Genomic DNA, 27350 nt, shown 5'->3' with positions numbered 1-27350 from the left:
TCTTATTAGCTTAATTAATAACTAGTCGCCACTCAGTTCCATCGTAAATCGGTGTTTAATTGTCTGGGGCTGAGAATAATTCATTGTGAAACGACTTGAGTGACAAACTCGCTTTCAGAGCTTTTACTGCGTGTGTCGTTGCGCAAGAGTCGAGTTGGCTTTCCATTGGTTTGCAAACAAACGGAAACTAGAAGGCCAGTCAATGCTATGACTAGAGAACGGTTGGCAGAGTCTTATGCATGGCATAGCCAAGTAATGTTACATAAATAAGGTTATCATTAGTTGTGTCATTCCAATAATGTTTAATTAATTTTGGTTTCATCTTCCCTTTACTCACAGTCCAAGGAATGCAACGGTGTACGGATTCCTGTTGATACCAGTAAACCGAATCCAAATGAAGTGGAGTTTGACAATTTGTACTTGGACATGAATGGGATCATTCACCCCTGTACACATCCTGAAGACAAGTGAGTCCTCCTCACAGAACATAGCATTGTCCCAAATGCCACCATATTCCCTTTATATCAATCAAATCAGCTGATGTCACAGTGCTGTACAGAAACTTTATAATACACTTTATAGTGTACCTTTGACCAGGTCCCATAGAGCGCTGGTCAAAAGTAGTGCAGTATATAGGGAATACTGTGCCATTTGGAATACAGTCAATAGCTATGAATCTCTATGGTAGTACTCTTGTGTATTACATTGAGTTGTGATGTTAATCTAGTATTAACCCTCTAAAACTCCACTTCACTTTCACAGGGCTGCACCCAAAAATGAAGATGAAATGATGGTTGCCATCTTTGAATACATGGATCGGCTCTTCAACATTGTGCGGCCCAGAAGGGTTCTTTACATGGCTATTGATGGAGTGGTAAGTTCTGCTGCTTTCTTTTCATCAGAGAGAAACATTTTTCTATTAATCCCTTTTAGATATCCTACAGTTTTGTTCAAACAATATGTTGGCCAATGACCTGTGCAGCAGTTGTGACAATCTGTTTATCTCTGAACAGGCCCCTCGTGCCAAAATGAACCAGCAGCGGTCCAGGCGATTCCGCGCCTCCAAGGAAGGTGTGGAACTGGTTGAGGAGAAATCCCGCATCCGAGAGGAGATCCTCGGGAGAGGTGCATATATTTTCAGAAAACTGTCTATACTTTATCGTTCCAATAGCATTTAGACTGTTAAGCACATTTAATTACAAATATTTGCCATAACAGAATTACATACAAAATATATGTAACAACTTTTTAATCTTCACGTTTTAGGAGGGTATCTTCCACCTGATGAGATCAAGGAGAGATTTGACAGTAACTGTATCACCCCAGTAAGTATTTGAGGCTTTTCTTGTAGAATAACAATATTTTCTAAGGCTGTGTTACTGTCGCCAATATTTTGCAGTGTAAAAAGTCTTCATGACGGTGCGCTAAAGCTGAGATCTCTGATTGCAGAGGAACTTGCCCCTGGTACTTTTTGACACATTTTTGTCAGACTGCTAAATTGTGAATACTCTCTGGAAATGCATTATTATTAATTTGAATATTCTCTAGGGCACAGAGTTCATGGACAACCTTGCAAAGTGTCTCCGTTACTACATTGCAGACAGACTCAGTAATGACCCTGGATGGCGTAACATTACAGTAAGTATTATTGCAAAAAGGTGATAGCATCTCCGAAAAAGAGCACAACAAATTCTAATGCATTGGTGGTCTTTAATTTATTAAAAAGCTGACACGTTTTGACCTCAAGCTGAATCGTTTTTAAGTGTTATGTTGGTCAGTTCTTCTGCTCAGACTTGTTATGGCCTTAGAACAGGGCTGCCCAACCCTCTTCCTGGAGATCTACAGTCCTGTGGGTTTTCAGTCCAACCCTAATTTAACACACCTGATTCTACTAATTAGCTGCTGAACAAGACCTTAACTAGCTGAAACAGATATGCTAAATTAGGGTTGGACTGAAATCCTACAGGACAGTAGAGCTCCAGGAAGAGGGTTGGGCAGCCCTGCCTTTTAGAACATTTCTCAAGATGTGCTTATTGGAAATTAAACCAAGGTCAAGTCTGACATGGTCATATGCATTGAATATTGCTATCATTGTTCATATGAAAACATTCGTTTTAGGTCATATTGTCTGACGCCAGTGTCCCTGGTGAGGGGGAGCATAAGATCATGGACTATATCAGGCGACAGAGAGGTATGAGTCATTTTCAATATGTGGTTATTGACGCTTTTTTAAAGGTCATTTGTGACATTGTGATTTTTGCCAGGCATATTACAAAGTCTCAAATGGCCTTCCGTCTCAGTGCAACTTTTATTTCAAGTTCTGCAATCACATGTATGCTAACTATATGTAATGACTCATACTCCATCCGTTTATCTTTTTTGTTTCTCACAGCTCAGCCTCACCATGACCCCAACACACACCACTGTCTTTGTGGAGCGGACGGTAAGCTTTGCACCACAAGGGTCTCTTAAGTATTGAAGAGTAACCAACAATGGGAGAGTGTTGCGCGTCTATAGCAAGAGCTTTCCCCAAAGCTGTGTTTTTATATATCCTGCAACTTCTAACTATGAGAGAGCATGATGGGTAAAGACAAGCAAATTAGATCCCACAATTACTGTTAAGACTCTTGTCAAACCAACTTGAAGGTATGTCGATGCACAGTGATCCATATTCAGGTTTTGTTGATCTTGTCAATAATTGTAGGGAATACAATGTTACCTTATTGAGCCTGACGGGCTGAAGGTCTGTGGGTGACGGTGTACATGCTTTGTTTTTCTAAGACTACGTTTGAGACGACTAATAATGAAGTTCGTGATACCGCGCATATAGACAGGTTCCTAGTTTCCAGTCCTTAAAAACAGTTAGTGTCATTACTTGTAACTCTCCAACCTTGTACATTGTCAGACGATAGAGCGTCACTGTTTTCTGCAGGCCTTATTGTTCTGCTATATTAATGGCCAGTTAGTTTTGAATGGGTGCACTTACACAGGACATGATAGATAAAAGCTTCAGCATTCCGTGGTTCATGATGCACTTGGTGAGCAAAGGAGGGATTTTATTGTATGTAATTAGCTTGAAGAGGAGCTTGATACATTCCGGCTGTGCCACAAATGGCATCCTAGGCCTTATGTTAGTGCACTACTTTTGACCGGGGTCTGTGGGGCTCTGGTCAAATGTTGTGCACTTTCTAGGGAAACGGTGCCATTTTGGGCGCAGCGCTCTCCCCCTCCTTCCAAATGGATAAATCATGGTATTGTACGTTTATATTAGCATTTGTAGATGATAATGCAGGCATGGCTCATAATGTAGACTAGGTCATTTAATTAACATAATGCCGTAGAAACCTGAGTTAATTGTCCCAGATGACAAAGCAGGTATAAAATGCAGTACTTCAGAGCTATTTTCAGCCTTTCAATGTATTCAAGATTTTCTGTTTGCACAAAAATACTGAAGGGTCGAAACACGTGGGTTTTTACATTTAACAATAGACGGTCTTTCAACTGCCACTGTTATCCAAAAGTTGCTGAATATCCTCTTCAATTCTGTTTGCATATTCTATTTTGGATTTCCCTAGCTGACCTTATCATGCTGGGCCTTGCCACTCATGAGCCCAATTTCACCATCATCCGAGAGGAGTTCAAGCCCAACCAGCCCAGGCCCTGTGCTATGTGTGGACAGAAAGGCCATGAGCTCAAGGACTGCCAGGGAGTGGCCAGGGAGAAACAGGGAGAGGTACATTGACATTATAGCTGTGTCTCCAAGGGCCAGTTTCACAGACATAGATTAGGCCCAGTCCAAGACTAAAAATCATTATCAGTGGAGCTTCTCCATTGAGTTTGGTTTTTAGTCCAGCACTATGCTTTTAATAAACCTCCCCTAAAAAGGTCAACATTCCATTTGCTCTACATTGATCAACAGCGTTGACTAATGTTGTGTTCTTATTGCAGCATGATGAGTTTGCAGACGCTATGCCGGCTTCTGAACAGGAGTTCATATTCATCAGGCTGTGCGTTTTGCGTGAGGTACGTTCTGTCAGATGTCTTCTTGAATTTCTAAAAAGACTGCTAGTTGTGTTTTTGGACATGTAGCTAGTAATTCTCTAATCCGTTGTGTTATTGGTTATGTGTGAAATACGTCCTTGACTTCAGATCAGATGTTGAGGCATGAGTCTCTCCAGTTTTAGGTGTATTTATCAAGGTCTTTTTCCTTTTCCACAGTACCTGGAGCGAGAGTTGACAATGGCCAGTCTGCCCTTTCCCTTTGACTTTGAGAGGACTGTCGACGACTGGGTCTTCATGTGCTTCTTCGTTGGCAATGATTTCCTGCCTCACTTACCGTCCTTAGAGATTAGGTAAGCCTGACTGAACTGAGATGATGCTTACGGTCTTGAAAACACCTTGACAACAATGAATTCTTGCTCTTTCCATACATTTCAGTTGTTGATGATACTTTGTCTTTCAGAGAGGGTGCGATAGATCGACTGGTGGGCATCTACAAAGATGTTGTGCACAAGACTGGGGTAAGTGTTGTCAGTGTAGGCTTAGGTATGTCCCCTCCAAGAAAATTATTTGGTTCAGTTTCCCAAATACTGATTTTTAGTCCTGGACTAAAAAGCATGCTCAATTGGAATTCTCCATTGAAAAAGGTTTTTGGTCCAGGACTAGGCTTAAGTTGTCTAGGACACATGCCCTTAAAAGCTGTCCTGACTTTCCTCCTTGACCAGGTATTTGTTCATAGCCTTAACTTGGTCTTTGTCTCTCCTCACAGGGTTACATCACAGAGAATGGCTTTGTCAAGTTGGAGAGTGTTGAGTTGATCATGCAGGCTATCGGTGTGGCTGAGGACAACATCTTCAAGAAGCGCAAAGAGGATGATGTAAGACTGAGGATCAGGAGCTTTCAGCAGGGAAATTACTGCTCAATGGATTATATTCTTCTCTGGCTAAACATTGGGCTGGGAGATTTTCCATATGATTTACATTAACCAATGCATGGGTATTTGATTTAAAATGGCTCTTTCAGGTAGGTATTTGACACTATCATTTAAGATAATGTAGATGCCAAAGTCAGGGAATTAGCCATTGTGAACTGAAAGCCATGTCCTTTTCCAGCTCCACTGTTTGTGTAACTAATGGGGTTTGTCTTGTAGGAGGGATTCAAGCGAAGGAATAAGGAGAAAAAGAAGAGGATGAAGGTAAGTGGGAAGATGTACCCATGTTATAGCTATTTGCTTGACAAGATGTTTTGAATGAAGCCCTCAGTCCTCAATGGGCAATCACACACGGTATTTTTCATTTATTCTAAAACTGTCTATGTTGTAGCTCTGTATTGAAGATGAGAACTGTTTGAAATGTTCCCTCACTAGATGTGTTTAATCAGGGGTGCACAACTCTGGCCCTTGAGGGCTGCTGCATTGTGTGCTAGTTCTTCTTTCTTTGGACAGTGACTAATTTAGACCTGGGAAACCAAAAGTCTGCAAGATTTGGAAATGAGGAACTACGAAACAAGTGGGAAAACTTACATTGTTAATTGTGACAAAGTATGTGTATGAATTTGTGTTCCCTAGGCTCAGCAGCAGGGCCCATCCTTCCTGACCAGCGGTCAGTTTGCCCCCCAGGCCCTTGGCGGCAGAGGCAGACCTGAGGTGGTTCAGAATGCCCGGCACCAAGCCTTCGATATGAGGATGCAGGGCAGAGACCAGCACAACAGGGTATGATGAGGGCTGATCATGGGGATATTGCTTCTGGTTAACTTGGTGCAGAAGGAAGACTCCTATTATTTACTTGCCACTAATGAGATGTTAGGGTGCAGCAGGCGATATGGGACGTTCGTACAACTCTGTGGTTAGTGTCTGCTCTGAGATTGGGTGTTCAATTCCCAACCGAGTCATACCAAGACCACTGCTTGGCACTTGACATCGATGACGTTTCTAGACCTGACCTCCAGGTGCCCCCCCCCCATTTGATTTTGTTAGTCACTCTCACTCATATCATATGAGCATGGTGTAAGTCATGGCAAAATGTGTAGAATTGCAGGAAATTAGCTTTAAAACGGCTTAATTTCTCTTCCCTATTGCAAAATGTGTGGAATTGCACAACATTAACTTTACAGTTGCAGTTTGTAGTGATTTGAAGACTGTACCAGAATTTATGGCTTGTATTGATCAAATGCAGCGCAGGAATTTTGTCCATGTTAAATTGTGTGTGTATATACAGTAAATGAGGGTTCTGGCGGCTCTGTTATGGTGTGAGGTACGTTTTCCTGGCATGATTAAGGTCCACTCAACCCCTTAGCGTGCAATGTTAAACGGCAAATACACCGCCATTCTGAGTGATCACGGTGAAGCATTTCTATCCTGATGGGAGTGGCCTTTTCCAGGATGACAATGCCCTCATCCACATGGCATGAGTGGTCATTGAATGGTTTGATGAGCATGAAAACATTGTAAACCATATGCCATGGCCGCCTTGGTCACCAGATCTCAACCTAATTGAACACTTATGGGCGCTTTTCATCAACAAAACATCAAATTATGCAATTTCTCGTGAAAGAATGTCTTTGCATTCCTCCAATAGATTTCCAGACACTTGTAGAAACTATGCCAAGGCGCATTGAATCTGTTCTGGTGGCCCAACGCCCTATTAAGACACTTTGTTGCGTTTCATTTATTTTGACAGTTGTCTGTATGTATCCAGGGCTTTAAAGTGTGACCATTTTTGGTCTCATGTGCTCCTAAATATTTTGCTGTAATTATTAGCGATTATTAGCAACTTTTGTAAATTTGTGCATGAGGTAGAAATAATGCGGTGCGACTTGAGTTCCACCATCAGCTTGAAGACTGTCCTCTTTTTGGTCAAGGTCAGTCTCTGCTGCAGGAGGGAGAGCAGAGGGGTGGTGACCATCAGATGCAATCAGTCCAGTAAAAATATACAGTAAATGATTTAATTTATGCTCACGTGGGTGTACCTCACAAGTAATACAACTAATCTATTACCAGTGTGATCATAAACCTTAAGTTTAGAAGTTTAATTTTAATATGGCCTGAGAAGAACAACATTGGCAACACAGGGCTATTCAAGCATAGTGATTATGTATTGGGCCTATAGCCTACTGCACAAACCTCATTGATACAGAACTGGTTTTAATTGGTTAGGCCAGACAAAGATGGTTTACTGTTTAAACAGATTTTATTTATTCTGAAAAGGTGAGCTGAGTTTTTTTTATTTAGTATATATATTTTTTTGTATTTATCTAAACTCACACATTATTTCCCCTTGCTCCCTGGCATTTAGTTGGGTAGGGCGGGGGTTAATCTAAGCCTCGCTGTCTGCATGTCCGACCTCGGAAACATCTCTGTTGTACCTAGACTGAACTGTGCCCAGATAAATGGGTTGACTAGCCCTCCGCTATCGTGTAGTGCTGAACGGCATTTACCTGTGACTGTATTCAGGATACAGCACTGCCTCTTGTCCCTTATTACTTAAATATTTGTTAAATTGTATTCTTGAATTAGAATAAAAGCATCTGCTAAATGAGATTTTTTTTCCCTAAGTGACTTACATAGACTAGGCCTTTACTTTGTAGATAGACAATCATTCAAGGTCTGTCATGTAGCATTGGAAAAAGTACATTAAAATCCAGCCATAGAATACATTTTTATTTATTTAACATGTGCAATTAGAAGCGTCAATCCACTGAAGCAATTTTGAGCCCAGTCGGCCTATACAGTCAATCACTCACCACATCCTCCTTCTATTGCCTCATCTGGCTGCCATGAAAAGCCCCCACCTTGGAGTCAGTTACCGCATCATTGTGGAGCTCCTGATCGGCATGTGCCACTGGCAATGCATTTTGCAGGATATGCGGGCTGTGTTCGGCAGCGCATGATAAAGGTCCACATTTAATGTTGTCTTTTGTTTTCTGTCGACCTGCTACAGGCAGAACCGGTAAAATGTCATTTATGAATCGCGAATCCCCATGCAGCCGACACACTTCGATGTCGTCGCTCATTTTGATTTCAATCTGGCTGTCCAATACTATCTGCTTTGCTAATGAATACCCTGATCTCTGGCCAGTGATTTGGTTTGTTGATATTGTTTATAACGAGGACTTTCCACCGTCCTCAGCCACGCTGGCATGCTAGAGAAATGAAATATCTGCACGTATGGTTTCGAGCGGGTGTCACTGTCCAATCCGAGGCCCCGAATGTTAACAAGCATGTGATCTGAGGTGGTTTGGTCTTTTACTCTTGGGTATCAGCTTGGGAAATCCTCGAGCGGACAGTGCATCAATTGGCAAAAATAAAAGGTCAAGAGGGGCATCTGTTAAAATGTAAATCAAGTTTGTCTGGCCTAATTGTTACATAGGCTTACGTTTGTCGTGTTCCGGAAAAATATCGGAGCAGTAGGTCATTGCTACCGATGAAGAATTTTAATTTGGAGCCCTGTATGTACCTGATGTTAAGTCTGAGCGCGGTACCCGTTTTCTATTAATGCCAGTCTTTCCAAGTAATTTATTAAAGTTTATGAATGTACATTGTAAGAAGCAGTTACAGTGCCTCCATTCGCTCTGCCTTTGCTACGTAAATGCATGAGAACAATAGCCCGAGTTTGCACATGAATAAGGTGTTCACAAAGGAAGCGTGGCAAAGGGGAAGGTCTGCACTCTCTACTTGAGGTGGTTTTATTGCAATAGGATCAGGTATGAGCTCGCACACACAGGAGAATATCAGTCCCAACCGCTCTTGCGTCCTCCGCGATGGTGGAAACCTTGTCCACAAGCTTTCATTTTTTAAGTTGCTTAGCGGGTTGCTTCTTGTCAGACTGAAAGATGGTTTGGGGATATTTATTTCTAAGGATATGTCTTCCTTGTATGCTGTCTCCTGACTGTCTTCTCCGTCTTGTATCTTGTCCAGGCAGGGACCAGTGATGGGCAGGATGGCCGGGGTGTGAAGCGGAAAGCCGAGGACAGCGACAGCGAACCAGATCCTGAAGACAATGTCAGGTAAATGCCTACGCTACAGTCAATCAGCCAGTCAGTCAACCAGGTACTCTGTCAACCAACCAGGCAGGCATCTCAGCTAGGGAGATGGTGTGATTTATGCCTCTCCACTGCAGGGCCCCTCTGTGGTTTCCTACCACCTCCAACCACCCTCTCCTAGTCCATGCAAGTGATTAATATGGAAAGAAGGAATATTCTCAAATTCCTGACGCGCTCGCCAAAGCTGTTAAATCCATTGGGCTAAATTGGTATTCATGGAGGCTTTCCTGTTACTAGGCTGCTCTCCTTGTGGGCCAGTGTGGAGGATGGACTAGACAGATGCTGCTCATCCTTGATTATGTGTGCAGAATGGCACTGCATCGCCAATCTACTAGTATGTCGAAACCATTAAACTACTTCCTAAAGAAGCAAACTAGTTTTTCTGCCAAGCCTTCATAGAAATGGACTACTATGGTAATTACCAGGTCCTGTATGTAAGATGAGGAAATGGTGCTCTATGTTACTCGGCATAGTGACAAACAATGCAAAGGCTGAGAATGGTTTTATTGATGAGCAGGGCCTGGGCTTTCATTCTTGCTTGTTAGATGGCTTTGTCATCTATACAATAGGAGTCAGCAACAGGGTGGCGAGTGATTACTTTTTTCGGGCCCCCCAAAGTTAAGTAAAATTATATACAGTGCCTCCGGAAAGTATTCAGACCCTTCTTTTTCCACATTTTGGTACGTTACAGCCTTATTCTAAAATTGAGGGGGGAAACTATTGAATCAATATACACACTACCCCATTGTGACAAAGCAAAAAATGTTTTTTTTTTTAAACATATTTTTTAAATATTACATTTACATAAGTATTCAGACCCTTTACTCATTACTTTGAAGCACCTTTTCCAGCAATTACAGCAACGATTCTTCTTGGGTATGATGCTACAAGCTTGGCACCTGTATTTGGGGAGTTTCTCCCCTTTTCTGCAGATCCTCTCAAGCTCTGTCAGGTTGGATGGGGAGCATTGCTGTACAGCTATTTTCAGGTCACTCCAGAGATGTTAGATCGGGTTCAAGTCCAGGCTCTGGCTTGGCCGCTCAAGGACAGAGACTTGTTCCAAAGCCCCTCCTGTGTTGTCTTGGCTGTGTGCTTAGAGTCGTTGTCCTGTTGGAAGGTGAACCTTTGCCCCAGTCTGAGGTTCTGAGCGCTCTGGAGCAGGTTTTCATCAAGGATCTCGCTGTACTTTGCTCCGTTCATCTTTGCCTCGATCCTGACTAGTCTCCCAGTCCCTGCCGCTGAAAAACATCCCACTGCATGATGCTGCCACCATGCTTCTCCGTAGGGATGGTGCCAGGTTTCCTCCAGACGTGATGCTTGGCATTCAGGCTGAAGAGTTCATTCTTGATTTCATCAGACCAGAGAATCTTGTTTCTCATGATCTGAGAGTCTTTAGGTGCCTTTTGGCAAACTCCAAGCGAGCTGCCATGTGCCTTTAACTGAGTAGTGGTTTCTGTCTGGCCACTACCATAAAGGCCTGATTGGTGGAGTGCTGCGGCGATGGTCGTCCTTATGGAAGATTCTCCACAGAGAAACTCCAGAGCTCCGATTGTCCATCAGGCTCTTGGTCACCTCCCTGACCAAGGCCTTTCTCCCCGGATTGCTCAGTTTGGCCGAGTGGCCAGCTCTAGGAAGAGTCTTGGCAGTTTCATTTAATAATTAAGGCCACTGTTCTTGGGGACCCTCAATGCTGCAACAGGTATTTCCGTTATTTTTTTTGTATTATTATTTTTTTAATTCAAAGCTTGTTTTCGCTTTGTCATTATGGGGTATTGTACAATGTTGCAAATTTGCTAGCAGGAGTTTCAGGCAGGACCCAGTTATTACAATGGGTAATGCAATGTTTCCAGTTCCTTGCAGACAGGCCATGCGTAGCCAATGTGATTTATAGGATATTCATATTCATCAGGATATTTTCTTCCTGTAGGCTGCAATGTTTTGATTTGTTGGCTTTATGTAGGTTATTTTTACAAATGGGCAATAGTTACTTTTAGATTTGTTTTAATTTTCATTTAGAATTTTGATTAACCACATTACCATTTATTTTGAGATATAAAAACTTTATTATAAATGAGAAATGTGCATATGAAAATCATAACTGGCATGCAGATCAGTAGAAATTGTAGATGAATTTGACACTCCAAATGGAAAAGGTTGCTGATCGCTGGTGTAGCCTATTACCGGCAAAGTCAGGAGCGTAACGCAGCAAAGGTCAGTGAGAGGAGGGGGGTCGGGAAAAGTTTATTTTTTTAAATTTTTATTTTTTTCAGGCTAGGCTAAATTGATCTCTGGCTTCCTATTTTTTGAAGTGCATCTTCATTTTTAATCGCAGTGCTCAAAGCAGAAAAGGTCAGCCTACATATAGTGGATTTTATTCAAACATAATGTGTGTGTATATGTCTCTCTCTCTCTCTCTCAATGTTTAAGAATCGATTGGCCGAAAGAACAGATGACTCTCGGTTGACCAAGATGTGTTTTTTTTTTTTTTTTTGGCGCACCCGTAAAATGATTATAATTATGTTCCGGCGCCCTGACCAAAAATGGTCCCGCGGCTGAATCTAGTTGCCTACCCCCTGCAATAGAACATGAACACCACTCCATGTGCATGAATGGGGAAATGAATACGACTGTCCCTGTGTTAGGTTGTGGGAGGATGGCTGGAAGCAGCGATACTACAAGACCAAGTTTGACGTTGACGCGACTGATGATGATTTTCGCAAGAAGGTGGTCATGTCCTATGTGGAGGGTCTCTGCTGGGTCCTGAGATACTACTACCAGGTACAACTAACTCAAATCAACGTTTATTTGTCATATGCACGGGATGCAGAGTCACATACATAAGGCCTTACTTTAAAAGCCTAACATGCACAGCTGAGAACTAACATAACGGCCCTCTCAGAATGGGCTTTAAAAACCCCAAGGCCTGGTCAAATTGGATGGGTCATCTTTCAATGGTCAATTATTTTACTGTTTATTGAGTAGTATTAAATTGAAATTGGACTTTTTATTTTTTCCGTCTCTTTGAAAATGTACACTTCAACCCATAATTTCAGGTCTCAGGGGATTACGGAGTATTCTCTGGAGATGTTTGTTCAGTATCTGATGGCTCAAGCTGTCCTCGCTACTCTGTTTGCTTTGTCGCCGAACGACCCCTCCCCCAAACAAAACGGTCGCTGAATATCGCTTTAAATGTTAGTTGTAGATGCAGATCTTGATCTTTAACTTAAAATGTAATAATTAGGTGTCGGTTCTCTCCAGAAGATCCTAGTCTGATTTTTAGACTGGTGTTTAGGGATTTGTCCAAGATGGTTGTGAGCCCTGTGCATGCAAGGCCCTTGTGTTGACACCACATGCTCGGCAATCAACAGCAGTCCCGGGGGACGGCCTGAATGTATTCATTACCCAGGCCCTCCATTGATGGAGACCTGTCTCTTAGTTTCCGCCAGACATTCACCCGGGTTGGTTGTGCCACTGGAGTTATGATGCGTGCACACATGTTGCCAAACGCTGTGGGAAAACGGAACGGGTTAGTCGGAAGCCAAAACACAAAGCTAAAGCTCACACCCGAATGTATAGTTATTATTAGGATCGCTCTGCGTAACATGGCGTTACCTTGATTTGTCACGTTGTTCGTTTAAAAACCTCCGATTTGTGCCGGTGAATTTGATTATTTCTATGTAAATATTTAAACATGGGTATTTGGCTTTTTTTCTTTTTCTGACTCACGCATTCTTATCCTGTGTTGGCAAAGTGCACCACCTTTTTGTTATTTGAATGAGTTATCTTTCATAATAGACTTGTCTCTGTTTATAAATTAGTTTTGCCAAGTCTGATGTGAAGACTGTTGAAATGGTTAGGGGACCTCGTTCTCTACGAGAAGAGGATTCTAACCAGCCATTCGGTGATGGTCATTTACTAGCCCGAGGATAAGCTTTTCAGGGTTGGATTCTTTGGGTTAATATTATTTTTTTTACCACCTCTGCCTGTGTGTGTGTGTATATATGAAAATACATTAAATATTGGATGACATGAATTTCAGTTCATTTTGTTAGTAAGTGAAGAGGTACTTAGCTGGTATTGGGAAGTGTTTTTGGGACATGTTCACGGATGTCCCATTGCCAAGCCCTTCCCACCATTCCTTCCTTATACTGATTAAACTTCATGGTTTAGCAACCTCTACTACTTCCATTTTCCACTTTTCCCTGAGTATGCAATCTTATAAGATTTAAATGTCAGTCATACTCACTGGCAAATGTCACCTAGATTAGTGTCATGTAGGCTATATAATTAAATGGAATTTATTCACACTTAGGCATCCTTTTTAGTAGGATATCTATTTACTATTTTACTGTTGAATTGCCATTTCTGCAAATGAATATTTACACAAATAAATAAAAGATAAGTAAAAATCTGCGGTGATTGGGCCCCAGTTAGCCAGTCATCTAATTAGTCCACTGTCAGTGGAGTTGGTGATGTATTGGAGGATTATTTGTCCGGCCCGTCTCATTAACTGTTTCTGTTGCTTTTGATAGGGGTGCGCATCCTGGAAGTGGTACTTCCCGTTCCACTACGCCCCGTTCGCCTCAGACTTCAAAGACATCAAAGGCATGTTCACCGACTTCGAGCTTGGGACCAAGCCGGTAAGAATGGTCTGACTGCAGGCTTTTCTCCCTGTCATTCCACTTCAGTCTTCCCCTGGTTTAAGCCTGTAGCGTTCTGTGTGGCGGGTTCTAGTCTGTTGTCGCTGTGTGTTTCAGTTCAAGCCCCTGGAGCAGCTGATGGGTGTTTTCCCTGCCGCCAGTGGAAACTTCCTGCCCGAAACATGGCGCTCACTCATGAGCAACCCAGTAAGTTTCACTTGATATTGCACATTTTCAGCATAAAATGTTATCGTTGATAGTGTACGCATCTGTAGATCACATATAGGGAGGTCATAAATATACAGTGAGCTCAAACTATTGGAACCGTGAGACATTTAGTTGTTTTTGGCTCTGTGCTCCAGCGCTTTGGATTTGTAATGATACACTGAACTGCAGACTGTCAGCTTTAATTTGAGAGTAGTTTCATCCATATCAGGCGAACAGTTTACTAATTATAACACTTTTTGTACATAGTCTGCACCCTCCCCCCCCCATTTTAGGGGACAAAGTATTGGGACAAATTCATTTACATTAAAATAGTTTATTTGCGCCCATATTTCTAGCACGCGATGACTACATCAAGCTTGTGACTAGACACATTTGTTGGATGCATATGCTGTTTGTTTTGGTTATTTGAGTATATTGGGCCCAATACAAATTTATGGTACAGTTGAAGTCGGAAGTTTACATACACCTTAGCCAAATACGTTTAAACTGTTTTTCACAATTCCTGACATTTAATCCCAGTAAAAATGCCCTATATTAGGTCAGTTAGGATCACCACTTTATTTTAAGTGGGAAATGTCAGAATAATAGTGATTTAGTTCAGCTTTTATTTCTTTCATCACATTCCCAGTGGGTCAGAAGTTTACATGCACTCAATTAGTATTTGGTAGCATTGCCTTTTTAAATTGTTTAGTTTTGGGTCAAATGTTTCGGGTAGCCTTCCACAAGCTTCCCACAATAAGTTGGGTGAATTTTGGCCCATTCCTCCTGACAGAGCTGGTGTAACTGAGTCAGGTTTGTAGGCCGCCTTGCTCGCGCACACTTTTTCAGTTCTGCCCACAAATTTTCTAGAGGATTGAGGTCAGGGCTTTGTGATGACCACTCCAATACCTTGACTTTGTTGCCCTTAAGCCATTTTGCCACAACTTTGGAAGTATGCTTGGGGTCATTGTCCATTTGGTAGACCCATTTGCGACCAAGCTTTAACTTCCTGACTGATGTCTTGAGATGTTGCTTCAATATATCCACATAATTTTCCCATCCTCATGATGCCATCTATTTTGTGAAGTGCACCAGTCCCTCCTGCAGCAAAGCACCCCCACAACATGCTGCCACCCCTGTGCTTCAGGGTTGGGATAGTGTTCTTTGGCTTGCAAGAACACCACTCATTATCGAATGCGTTTCTACTGCTCCGGAGTCCAATGGCGGTGAGCTTTACACCACTCTAGCTGACGCTTGGCATTACACATGCTGATCTTAGGCTTGTGTGCGGCTGCTCACCATGGAAACCTATTTCATGAAGCTCCCGACGAACAGGTCTTGTGCTGACGTTGTTTCCAGTGGTGAGGGTTGCGACCGAGCATTATTTTTACACTCTTCAGCCCTTGGCGGTTCAGTTCTATGAGCTGATAGTTGAGCCGTTGTTGCTCCTAGACATTTCAACTTCACAATAACAGCACTTACACTTGACTGGGGCAGCTCTAGCAAGGCAGAAATTTGACGAAGTGACTTCCTATGTCGGTGCCACGTTGAAAGTCACTGAGCTCTTTAGTGAGGCCATTCTACTGCCAATGTTTGTCTTTGGAGATTGCTTGGCTGTGTGCTTGATGAATTTTTTATTTTTTATACACCTGTCAGCAACGGGTGTGGCTGAAATAGTCGAATCCACTCATTTGAAGGGGTGTCTACATACTTTTGTGTATTTTTTTTTTTTTTTTAAATCATCCCCCCCGCAAAAATGTTAGAAGTTACCTTGTCTGAGAGTATTATGACACCACTGTGGGGCTCTATTGTAATGGGAAGAGGTTAGCATGTCTTGGGTATCATCATTTTTCATGATTCATTCAGGACCATCTGTAATAATGTAGAAGTGTTTAAAAATCTTTTTCCTCATTTCATATCCAAAGTGCTGGAGTTTCATGGTTCAGGCTGTGTCACATCCGGCCATGATTGGGAGTCCCTTAGGGCGGCGCACAATTGGTCCAGTGGGTTTGGCTGGGGTAGGCCGTCCATTGTAAATAAGAATTTTATTTATAAAAAATAAAAAAATGTATTTAACCAGGTAGGCTAGTTGACAACAAGTTCCCTTTTACAACTGCGACCAGGCAAAGATGAAGCAAAGCAGTGCGACACAAACAACAGAGTTACACATGGAATAAACAAGCGTACACTCAATAACACAATAGGGGGAAAAAAGTCTATATACAGTGTGTGCAAATGGCGTGAGGAGGGAAGGCAATAGGCCATAGTAGCGAAGTAATTACAATTTAGCAGATTAACACTGGAGTGATAGATGAGCAGATGGCATGTAAGTAGTGATACTGGTGTGCAAAAGAGCAGAAAAGTAAATAAAAACAATACGGGGATGAAGTAGGTAGATTGGGTGGGCTATTTACAGATGGGCTATGTACAGCTGCAGCGATCGGTTAGCTGCTCAGATAGCTGATGTTTAAAGTTAGTGAGGGAGATATGTCTCTTAACTGACTTGCCCAGTTAAAAAAAAAAAGTACAGTCCCAATATGTTTGCAGCTCACTGTAAATGATATTGTCTGTGTGGGATACTATCCAAATAATAAAGTGTGACCAATGTTGCGATCATATTAGTTGCTAAACTGCTTCGCTGCTTCTGTTAGTCACTGATTCCCCAACCTGACACTCGTTCTCCAACAGGAGTCCTCAATCATTGACTTCTACCCTGACGACTTTGCCATTGACTTGAATGGAAAGAAGTATGCTTGGCAAGGTAAGTCAACAGATGAATTGACCATTGACCTGAACACCTTGGCATGGCACTGCAGGTCAGTGTGCTTTGCTTGCTCTTCCGGGTTTCGAATGGCTAACACTAAAGCGCTAATGTGAAAAATAACTTTGAGATGCATTCAATTGAATGCGTTTTCACCTTTTGTGTGTAGGCGTTGCGCTGCTGCCCTTCGTGGATGAGCGCCGGCTCAGGGCAGCCCTGGCTGAAGTCTACCCAAACCTCTCTCCAGAGGAAAGTGAGTAATGGGTTTCTTCAACTTCAAGCCACCATTGTAAACCACTCCTTCAGAATATGAATGTTTTAAGTGGTAGTCACAGCACTTTATTAATGAAGTATTCGAAGTGTGAAAACTCCTTGAAGATGAATGTCTAACACTACTTTGTTACGGAAGTATTCCGCGTGTGAGGTTTACCAATTGAACACAGGAAGCAATGTCTTCTTGAATGACAGTTGTCAGTGCCGATCAATAGGTTTAATATGTAAAGTACTCCCTTACAGGAATCCTTTTGAATATTGACCTAGTCAGTCAGCTGATGTGTTCACTCTTTGTTTCAGACAAGAGGAACAGCCTTGGCAGTGATATGCTGTTTGTGGGGAAGTCCCATTCTATCTGTGACTTCATCCAGGAACTGTACCGTGGAGAATCTCACGAGGTATCGCAAGAATGCAGCATCCCTGCAATTTGATCAACCCACCTAATAAACTCAGCAAAAAAAGAAACGTCCCTTTTTCAGGACCCTGTCTTTCAAAGATAATTCGTAAAAATCCAAATAACTTCACAGATCTTCATTGTAAAGGGTTTAAACACTGTTTCCCATGCTTTTTCAATGAACCATAAACAATTAATGAACATGCACCTGTGGAACGGTTGTTAAGACAGTAACAGCTTACAGATGGTAAGCAATTAAGGTCACAGTTATGAAAACTTAGGACATTAGAGGCCTTTTTACTGACTCTGAAAAACACCAAAAGAAAGATGCCCAGGGTCCCTACTCATCTGCGTGAATGTGCCTTAGGCATGCTGCAAGGAGGCATGAGGACTGCAGATGTGGCCAGGGCAATAAATTGCTATGTCCGTACTGTGAGACATCTAAGACAGCGCTACAGGGAGACAGGATGGACAGCTGATCGTCCTCACAGTGGCAGACCACGTGTAACAACACCTGCACAGGATCGGTACATCCGAACATCACGCCTGCGGTACAGGATGGCAACAACAACTGCCCAAGTTACACCAGGAACGCACAATCCCTCCATCAGTGCACAGACTGTCCACAATAGGCTGAGAGAGGATGGACTGAGGGCTTATTGGCCTGTTGTAAGGCAGGTCCTCACCAGACATCACCGGCAACAATGTCGCCTATGGGCACAAACCCACTGTCGCTGGACCAGACAGGACTGGCAAAAAGTGCTCTTCGCTGGTGAGTTGCGGTTTTGTCTCACCAGGGGTGATGGCCTGATTCACGTTTATCGTCGAAGGAATGAGCGTTACACCGAGGCCTGTACTCTGGAGCGGGATGGAGGTGGAGGATCCGTCATGGTCTGGGGCGGTGTGTCACAGCATCATTGGACTGAGCTTGTCATTGCAGGCAATCTCAACGCTGTGCATTACAGGGAAATCCTCCTCCCTCATGTGGTACCCTTCCTGCAGGCTCATCCTGACGTGACCCTCCAGCATGACAATGCCACCAGCCATACTGCTCGTTCTGTGCGTCATTTCCTGCAAGACAGGAATGTCAGTGTTCTGCCATGGCCAGCGAAGAGCCCGGATCTCAATCCCATTGAGCACGTCTGGGACCTGTTGGATCAAATGTCCGGGAACTTGCAGGTGCCTTGGTGGAAGAATGGGGTAACATCTCACAGCAAGAACTGGCAAATCTGGTGCAGTCCATGAGGAGATGTACTGCAGTACTCAATTCCATTTCTGTTAGCTACATGTCTGTGGAACTTGTTCAGTTTATGTCTCAGTTGTTGAATCTTGTTATGTTCATACAAATATTTACACATGTTAAGTTTGTTGAAAAAAACGCAGTTGACAGTGAGGACGTTTATTTTATTTTTTTTGCTGAGTTTATTTATGTAGTAGAAGTATTAAGAACTCCCTTAAACAGTGGCAATTACTGACTGGGCTATCCTGGCTAAATACATAAACATTACATTAAAATGAACTTAAAACAATATTATTTCTGTTTACCTCAGGGCACCGAGATGCCGGCGGAACTATGCCATGGAATTCAAGGTACATTAAATCTTGACGGAGACCCTATCCTACCAGATAAGTAAGGAACATCTATTTTCTCATCACTCTTTTTGATACATTATTTATCCTTCTCTGGAGAGAATCATGGCTAACCCATGTGTGAAACCGCTTTTGTTCATAGACCAGTGGAGTCTCCCATCCCCATGCTACGGGACATTGCACAGAACAGTGCCATTGGGTAAGGATTGTCTTTTACCTTCTTAGTCACACCAGTTGGTCTTCCCAGTTGAGACACGTGCACATTTGTACAAAGACTGAATTTCCTACAAATGTTCACCTGAAGGGCCAGTTGACAATGCTCAGAGCGATAGTCGCGAGTTCACATTACTGCTTTATTTTACGTGATTGACCTCGACCAGGAGGACAAATTTAAGGTCATCTTCTGTGTGAAACAAATTAAGTTTTCCTTCAGTGGTCGACTTCAAATGCTCATTTGCCGCACGATTAAAAAAAAAAAAAGGTCCTTGGATGTAACGACCTGCTCGGCCCTCTGGGGGTCAGCTTCTAAGAGGAGCTGAGACTCCCTTATTCTCAGTGGGTTTGCGTCCCAAATGGCACCCTATTCCATATGTAGTCCACTACTTTAGACCAGATATAGGGATTAGGGTGCCTTTTGGAACATGGCCTCCCTCATTCACACTGGAAGTAGAGCAAGGCTGATGTCAAAAAACGGAATTGATGCCATTTTCTATAACCAGCACTGGAGTGTCCGATTTAAAATGCCTTGGCTCGCTATTTCTCCTTGGGACAGGATGGTTATTAAATTCATTGCCAATGCAAGGCTTGGAGTCGGCTTTGCCTGGAGTTTTACCGAAATGTAAACGTTTTAGGGAATCCACCTGAATTAACCAGGATGTTATTGTAAAATGTTATTTGTTCTGTCTTCACTAAGGCTTAATACCGCTTAAGTACTGTTTAAAAAAATATATATGTTTTTAGAGAAACTCATAAAATAAATTGTAAATTCCTTTATCTTGGCAGAGTGAAATATAAGGACCCACAGTTTGGAGAGACCTTTGTGTTCAAGGCTGTCATTCTTCATGGAGCAAAGTAAGTTATTACAATGCATTGTTTTATAATTAGCATGTTCCCATTGGGTCAGAGCGGTGTATCTTACACCTTCTGTATGTGCTTAGATACATTGTTCTTTAGGCAATGTTAACATTGAAGATAGTGTAAAATCTTTATTTATTGCTACACCTTAAAATGGATCTCAATTGAATTTGTACACTGCATCTGTGATTTTAAAGAATGGCATCCACTATATTTGTCATTCATCACTCATGTCTCCCTGTCCCCTTTGACAAAGTCAGTGTATTCATTGTTTTTTCATTTTTGGTAGATCATGGAGCTCTTTATGACAGTGGTGTTTCCTGTTCTGTTTGTTTTTGTGTGGGAAAAATACAATGGCTCCTTGTCTCTCAGGATTCCTGCCAAGGTGCTGAAGCCTGGAGACTGGGAGAGGGGTAACCGTGGTAGGGGTAACTGGAGGCCCCAACTGGGCTTCAACTCCAACCGGCAGCAGGTCCATCTGGACCAGTCAGCCTTCAGGGCCCTGGGGTACGTGCACATCTCTTCAGACTAGACAGCATTGACCATTTAAGACTTGCAGCCAGACCAACTTGTATGATATCCCTTCAATGGTCACCCTTTGATACATGATATCTAAGCTCTTTAACTTAGCCAGACATTCACAGAAGGCTGTTTGTTTACTGTTACGTTGTTTACAAAAGTAAATACTGTTGAACCAAGCTCATGGAAAGTCCAAAAATGGATGTACCAATCCCGTATTGCTCCTTTAAGGAACCTGGGTAATTGAACATCTGGCTGATTCTGGACTGTAGCATGTTCAGGAATGAATTATGCATGCTGCCAAAGAAACATGATATATTCAGAAATGTTTTTGTCCACCAAATCCTTAATTCTGTAATTTAAACAGTTATTTTCCTTGATGGGGCCAAATGGGCAGGTGTTCAGAGACTGGTAATTAGGAAAACCTGGCATAAATTAGTTTTTTTCTTCCCCCCCCCCCAGTTTGGTTTGCTTGTGTTGATGTGACAGCAAATGGTTCGTATTAGCAGCTATAATATCTAAAAATGTATGTGTAGGCATCTGATGCACCCGACGTGTTACTCAGTGAAGTAGCCGGCCACATTCGGGTCTGTAGTCGGCTATTTGACTGGCAGCTGGGGCTTAAGGAACGGTGTATATGGAACAGCCTATAGCTGATGATTAATATCTGTGACTGACGCTGCATGTTTTCAGTCACAGCGTTAACCGACAGCAGCAGGGAGGCGGGCAGTACAGCAACGCTCCACCCCCTGGCAACTACCACCAGGGGAACTACAGCAGGCCCCCCCACGGTGGTGGTCACTTCTCACGTAAGTCCTCTTACACACACACACACACACACAGTCAGGCCTTAGACAAACACAATCACTGCATCTCCCGTTTAAAAAAGAAGTCTTTACGTGTTCAATGCAGGTGTCGTGTAGTAACGATCTGAAATAGATGATAGAAAAGCTAGCGAAGATGGACAGTAATCTCAGATCCGAAAAGCCGTTTTGTTGCCTCCTTTCTTACTTGCTGCTACATTTCACTTCCTTTGTCCTCGGCTGACATATTGTACCTCTTCTAAGAATAAAAATAACTATATTATACAATTAAATGGCCCTTTTGTTCAGCACTGGGGAGTTGGAATGGCGTAATCTGGAGGGGGCCGTTCTCTCTCGGTCTCCTAGCCCCTAATCAGAGGCTCCTGGTTGTCCCCAGGCCCCGGTCTCAGCCCCATGCTCCTCTGATAGCAGGGCTCTGCTCAAAACTAGTACACTATACAGGGAATAGTGAGCCATTTGGGACGTAGGCTCAGTTCTCCAATTTGACTTTGATGTTCCCATTTGCAAGTTGATGAATAATCTCATCTGGCTGCTGATAGCTTGTGGGGGAGCAGAGGCTATTCCAGTGGCACTTGATGCAAATAAGGCTTTTGGTTCCTTCGGATTGCGGCAGCCTCCCTTGGCCTCTGCTGTTCATCCCTGATGGTAAACTTGCCAATTAGCAGCGTAGGACGGACTTCATCCTCTTTCTTTCTATATTAGTTATTTTGATTAAGGCAATCAGGGTTAATACGCTGGCCCATCTGTGATTGTGGGCCTGTTTCTCTTCAAATTGTCACTTTATGTAACGGTGGGATTTTTTAATTCATGGCCTTCTAGTCCTGACGATACAATTCGCCAGAACTGCAGGAATAATAAAATGTAACTGCTTAATTTTAGTATACTGTCCCTTTGACACTCGCCTTGAATAACCAACGGCACAAATATATTTTCAATAACTATTTTTTTTTTTTTTGCTGTTTGAAGCTGGTGTACAAAGTAAGGCTCAAATTGAACTTAAGAACGGGAAACATAGAAATGGCGCACGTAGAACAGATCTGCCTCTTTTTAGACTTCTTTCAATCAGTGACAGATCTATAACTTTAATTCAATGAGAATGAAATCCTTAACTCACATTTCTATTTGAATTTGGTCAGATTGCCCCAAAAAGTGACATTGCAGCTTTAAGTCAGTAAGAGAGCAATTTACATCAAATAATTGTGTGTATATTCCCATTCCATCCATAAGACAATCTAGCAGTTTTAGTCAACCAATTTATAAAAGGATGCACAGATTAACTAGTCTATATATGGTGTGAGACGACATCGGTCCCAACAGCACAATTAGCCAGACAAGTTATTGAGACGAGACTACAAATGTGACAACTCTGGGACAGTAGGGAGCTCAGCGCTCAAAGGCTTTTGTTGCTGTGAACTGTCTCTCTCAGGGAGGATCCACTAGGTTGTCAGTAATCACCCTGGTCAGGTTGGGGCCTTTTGTGTTGGGTTGGGGGTGGCTCCTGTGTCGATTAGTGGTGCTGGCTGCACTGGGAGACTGCGGGTGGTAATGAGATTGTCGAGTGCTTCTGGACACACTGGCCCCTCTGATAAAAGCCTTCTGGGACGATCCCATTTGATTGGATGTGTGGTAGACTGGAGAGGGTTGAAACCAAAGTTAACTTCCCCTTTCAGCGTGCCACTACCTCCTGCGGTGATGTGTCAACCGGCTGCTTCTGAAACATGCTGCGGGGTTTTGTTGGGCCTAATAAAAACAGCTGCTGTGTGACGACCCAACGGAGAGACACCGCCGGTGGCCATTTAGTCTTCTGACGTCCAGTCACATTGGACTAGCAACTTTGTCACTGCATTATTAGAAGTTGCACTTTTAAGGCACTCTCATGGAATTCAGTTGACCTTTCGGCCCGAAAATAGAATCTATGCATAGAACGTTACCAACTGTTGGAATAAAAAGTTGGTTTGAGCTAGCTGTTATCCCTTGGGTTAATACAGGGAATGTGAAGTATACTGGGGGATTTTAGGTGTAATTGTTTGTCTTTTGTGTCACATGGCTTGGAGCTCTAGAGTTTTAGATCTTTGTTAATTAAGGAGATGGACAGGTGTCTCAATTGTAATTTCCTCCTTTGACTGACTGCCGGTCATCAGGACAGAAGACGGATGACAATGTTACCAGAGTATAAATGGGGCCAGAGTGGGTGGTCCTCAATAAGGTTGTTGGTCCACAAGATTATTAACTGTCAAGATTTACAAGTCCACAGATCCAACCTAATCACTTTGTTTGGACAAACAGTTATGCGTTGTTAGTATGTTTCAATTGTACGTAGTTCTTATCTGTCTAATTTTCAATCACTTGACAAACACATCTCTTGTGGTCAATTTTAGTCCACCCCGCAAGTCAGACTGACCAGTCCATATTCTCTTGGCCATCTCAGACCACATTAAACTCTCTCTCATAACATTGCGCATTGGCCTCAAAGTGAAACTTTCGTTGTGCCAGCAGGCCAAACGCTTATTTCCACAGATATCCTATCCCCTCCTAACAAACATTTTTAACACCAACCTCCAATCCAGGTTTGTAAATGACTGGCCTTTCTTTGCTGAAGTTCTTTTCATTTCACCCCGCCCCCTCTCCTCCCGTCTCAGCCACTCACCAGGCCTGCCCCTATAAACAAACAAGTCCAGGGCTTGCAGCTGGTCATTGCCTTGGCAACAGTGGATCTGGAAGAAGCTGCTCTCGCTACTTTTTAAAAAGTGTGGCTTTGTGAAGGGGCTCGCCGCGATGGAACCAGGGGTACTTGAGTCATCCACAATGCTGCCCGCTGAATGCTTATTTCATTTTGCTGGAGACAAGAAATGCAAATGCATTTTTTTTTTCTCTCTTTTCCCCCCCACCTCATCCTATTGTGGTTTAGTGCTTAATTTTATCATTGTGACTTTCTTTTGATCACTTTTTAGATTGAAATCTATGGGTTTCATATTGAGGTTAAGGCTGAAGTGAACTGGGTTAATTAACTTTAATACATTTTTACATAGTCTGTGTTGTATGCTAAACCTGAGTTTCCGTTTTGATTCGCAAACATTGCGTGCAACAGATTTAACTTTCACTCGAAGCGATTGCTTTGGAATGGATTCCTTGGAATCTCACTGTGTCAAACTAGCATTTTCACCAAACAGAAGTCTCATAGCTGGTTTCATCAATGCAATATGTACTGAGGTGTATAAAAAAATGACAATGATGGCAACTCATCAGAACCAATTTCTTAGGTAGATGCACCTTAAGTATTGCTGTTTTTTAAAAAGGGTGTATTGCTCTCGATGGGTTAGTAGCGTGTTAGGGACGTTGGTTCCCCAGAACCACTTTCTGAATGTCTCTCTTTTTGTCCCAGATTCCAGGCAGCAGGGTCTTCTAGGGGCACCTCCCCCATTCAACCCTAACCCTGTACAGCAATATCCAAGGTGAGTCGACGGCATTGTCTGCTTTTAATACATAGGCGTGTATTCACAAGGCCTCTCATCCTGGGCCTGCAAAGTTATTGATTGATGCAGTGGCATTTATATATACACTTTAGAAACGGATGTTGTAGTATTTCTCCAAAGCCCCCACTGCAGCATAGGAAATTAACCATGGTAGTACCTTTTTTTCTTAATTACATGAGGTTTAGTGTAATATACAGTACCAGTCAAAAGTTTGGACACCTACTCAGTCAAGGGTTTTTATTTTTACTATTTTCTACATTGTAGAATAATAAAGACATCAACTAGGAATAACACACACGGAATCGTGTAGTAACCAAAAAAGTGTTAAACAAATCAAAATATATTTGAGATTCTTCAAAGTAGCCACCCTTTGCCTTAATGACAGCTTTGCGCACTTGGTATTCTCAAAACCAGCTTCATGAGGTAGTCACCTGGAATGCATTTCAATTAACAGATGTGCCTTGTTGAAAGAAGTTAATTTGTGGAATTTCTTTCCCCAATGTGTTTTGAGCCAATCAAGGTAGGGGTGGGTATACAGAAGATAGCCCTATTTGGTAAAAGACCAAGTTCATATTATGGGAAGAACAGCTCAAATAAGCAAAGAGAAACGACAGTCCATTACTTTAAGACCTCAAGGTCAGTCAACTTTGAAAGTTTCTTCAAGTGCAGTCGCAAAAACCATCAAGCGCAATGATGAAAGTGGCTCCCATGAGGACCGCCACAGGAAAGGAAGACCCAGAGTTACCTCTGCTGCAGAGGATAAGTTCTTTAGTTACCAGCCTCAGAAATTGCAGCCCAAATTAAATGCTTCAGAGTTCAAGTAACAGACATCTCAACATCGACTGTTTAGAGAAGACTGAATCAGGCCTTCATGGTCGAATTGCTGCAATGAAACCACTACTGAAGGACACCAATAAGAAGACTTGCTTGGGCCAAGAAACACGAGCAATGGACATCTGTCCTTTGGTCTGAGTCCAAATGAGATTTTTGGTTCCAACTGCCGTGGCTTTCTGACGCAGTGGGTGAATGGATGATCTCCGCATGTATGGTTCACACTGTGACGCATGGAGGAGGAGGTGCTTTGCTGGTGACACTCAGTGATTTACTTAGAAATCAAGGCACACTTAACCAGCATGGCTACCACAGCATTGTGATATGCCATCCCATCTGGTTTGCGCTTAGTGGGACTGTCATTTAATTTTTCAACAGGACAATGACCCAACACACCTCCAGGTTGTGTATAGGCTATTTGACTAAGAAGGAGAGTGATGAAGTGCTGCATGAGATGAGCTGGCCTCCACAATCACCTGACCTCATCCCAATTGAGATGGTTTGGGATGAGTTGGACCGCAGAGTGAAGGAAAAGCAGCCAGCATATGTGGGAACTCCTTCAAGACTGTTGGAAAAGCATTCCAGGTGAAGCTGGTTGAGAAAATGCCAAGAGTGTGCTAAGCTGTCAAGGCAAAGGGTGGCTACTTTGAAGAATATCGAATATAAAATATATTTTTTTGTAACTCCTTTTTTTGGTTACTACCTGAGTCCAAGTGTGTTCTTTCATAGTTTTAATGTATTCACTATTATTCTACTTTGTAGAAAATGGTAAGAATAAAGAAAAACCTTTGAATGAGTAGGTGTGTCCAAATTTTTGACTGTTTCTGTATGTGGTTAGTAGAAAATATTAGTGGTTTAGTGGTGACTACAGAGTCACACTTAATGTCCAGGTAGATGACAGGCCTTCCTATATTAGTTGTGCCCACTGGGCTGCACCATGGGGGGGCTTAGAGATGAATTAAGAATTTGGGAGTGCTAAACAAATTTCTCTTGAGGTTTGGCCAACTTAATGAGGCATCACTAATACTGCTCCAGCGGTAACATTTCTGCACCACAGCCACTGTGTCCGCACAGACCCGCCATTGTTTCTGGCTCCAGACCTCTTGAAAGACTAATCAGCTTCTTTGGTTCAACTTTTCAGGCCTACCAGGCCTATTGTGGCTCTCTGTCACCTTAGGTCACTAGTTATTAGTGAGCGAATTGAAAACAGTTTCTTTTAACTACTTATACGAACGGGACCGAAATGCAACTCATAAGGAACTTTGAGGAGGGATTACAGATTCCAGTGCTCAGTTAAGTCTGGCATTGGGGAAGAATGTGACATGGTTCAATAATGAGGGATGGGCCCCTCTACGACGGGTCCTACTTTTTTTCCTTGGCCTATTGTAGTGAATAAGATGAGACCCTTAATGTGGTGGCTTGGCTTATGGATGGACACATTGCTGAGGTGTTATTCATGGAGAGCCACTGTGTTCATCACACACAGGAAATGCGGTGTCCTCATTTCAGGGATGAATGCAGTTCATGATTCAAGCCACATTTTAAATGTATGGTTTATTTCATACTCTGGCATTAATGTAATATTCTTATACTCTCAATCATGTGAAAATATTGGCCCTTTTTTAAAATGTTGTTATGAATTCAATCTCCAGGTCTATCCCAATTAGCAGGGAGGTCACCACAGTCAATTTGAAGGCTGCATCAATAGAACTTGAAACATATATA

The 27350-nt window shown here is 42.6% G+C and overlaps 1 protein-coding gene across 1 annotated transcript in view; it reads left to right on the top strand.

Annotated features, from left to right (window-relative positions):
• Window positions 1-27350, top strand: part of LOC100380636 (5'-3' exoribonuclease 2) — a 29280-nt gene that overhangs the window by 802 nt on the left and 1128 nt on the right. Inside the window, exons 2-28 of the mRNA XM_014204881.2 lie at window positions 340-467; window positions 763-874; window positions 1014-1125; window positions 1267-1325; window positions 1549-1638; window positions 2119-2191; window positions 2393-2443; window positions 3576-3733; window positions 3949-4023; window positions 4219-4352; window positions 4463-4520; window positions 4769-4876; window positions 5150-5194; window positions 5567-5710; window positions 8915-9003; window positions 11682-11817; window positions 13572-13679; window positions 13797-13886; window positions 16575-16647; window positions 16817-16900; window positions 17221-17318; window positions 18865-18944; window positions 19047-19103; window positions 19907-19975; window positions 20351-20485; window positions 21191-21306; window positions 24704-24773. Coding sequence (XP_014060356.1) covers window positions 340-467; window positions 763-874; window positions 1014-1125; window positions 1267-1325; window positions 1549-1638; window positions 2119-2191; window positions 2393-2443; window positions 3576-3733; window positions 3949-4023; window positions 4219-4352; window positions 4463-4520; window positions 4769-4876; window positions 5150-5194; window positions 5567-5710; window positions 8915-9003; window positions 11682-11817; window positions 13572-13679; window positions 13797-13886; window positions 16575-16647; window positions 16817-16900; window positions 17221-17318; window positions 18865-18944; window positions 19047-19103; window positions 19907-19975; window positions 20351-20485; window positions 21191-21306; window positions 24704-24773 — 2552 coding nt within the window. The remainder of the gene's footprint in view (window positions 1-339; window positions 468-762; window positions 875-1013; window positions 1126-1266; window positions 1326-1548; window positions 1639-2118; window positions 2192-2392; window positions 2444-3575; window positions 3734-3948; window positions 4024-4218; window positions 4353-4462; window positions 4521-4768; window positions 4877-5149; window positions 5195-5566; window positions 5711-8914; window positions 9004-11681; window positions 11818-13571; window positions 13680-13796; window positions 13887-16574; window positions 16648-16816; window positions 16901-17220; window positions 17319-18864; window positions 18945-19046; window positions 19104-19906; window positions 19976-20350; window positions 20486-21190; window positions 21307-24703; window positions 24774-27350) is intronic.

The sequence above is a fragment of the Salmo salar genome, chromosome ssa06 (assembly GCF_905237065.1).
Source record: "Salmo salar chromosome ssa06, Ssal_v3.1, whole genome shotgun sequence".
Taxonomy (NCBI): domain Eukaryota; kingdom Metazoa; phylum Chordata; class Actinopteri; order Salmoniformes; family Salmonidae; genus Salmo; species Salmo salar.
Note: the sequence above shows the minus strand (reverse complement) of the source record. Positions and strands in the feature narration are given on the sequence as shown.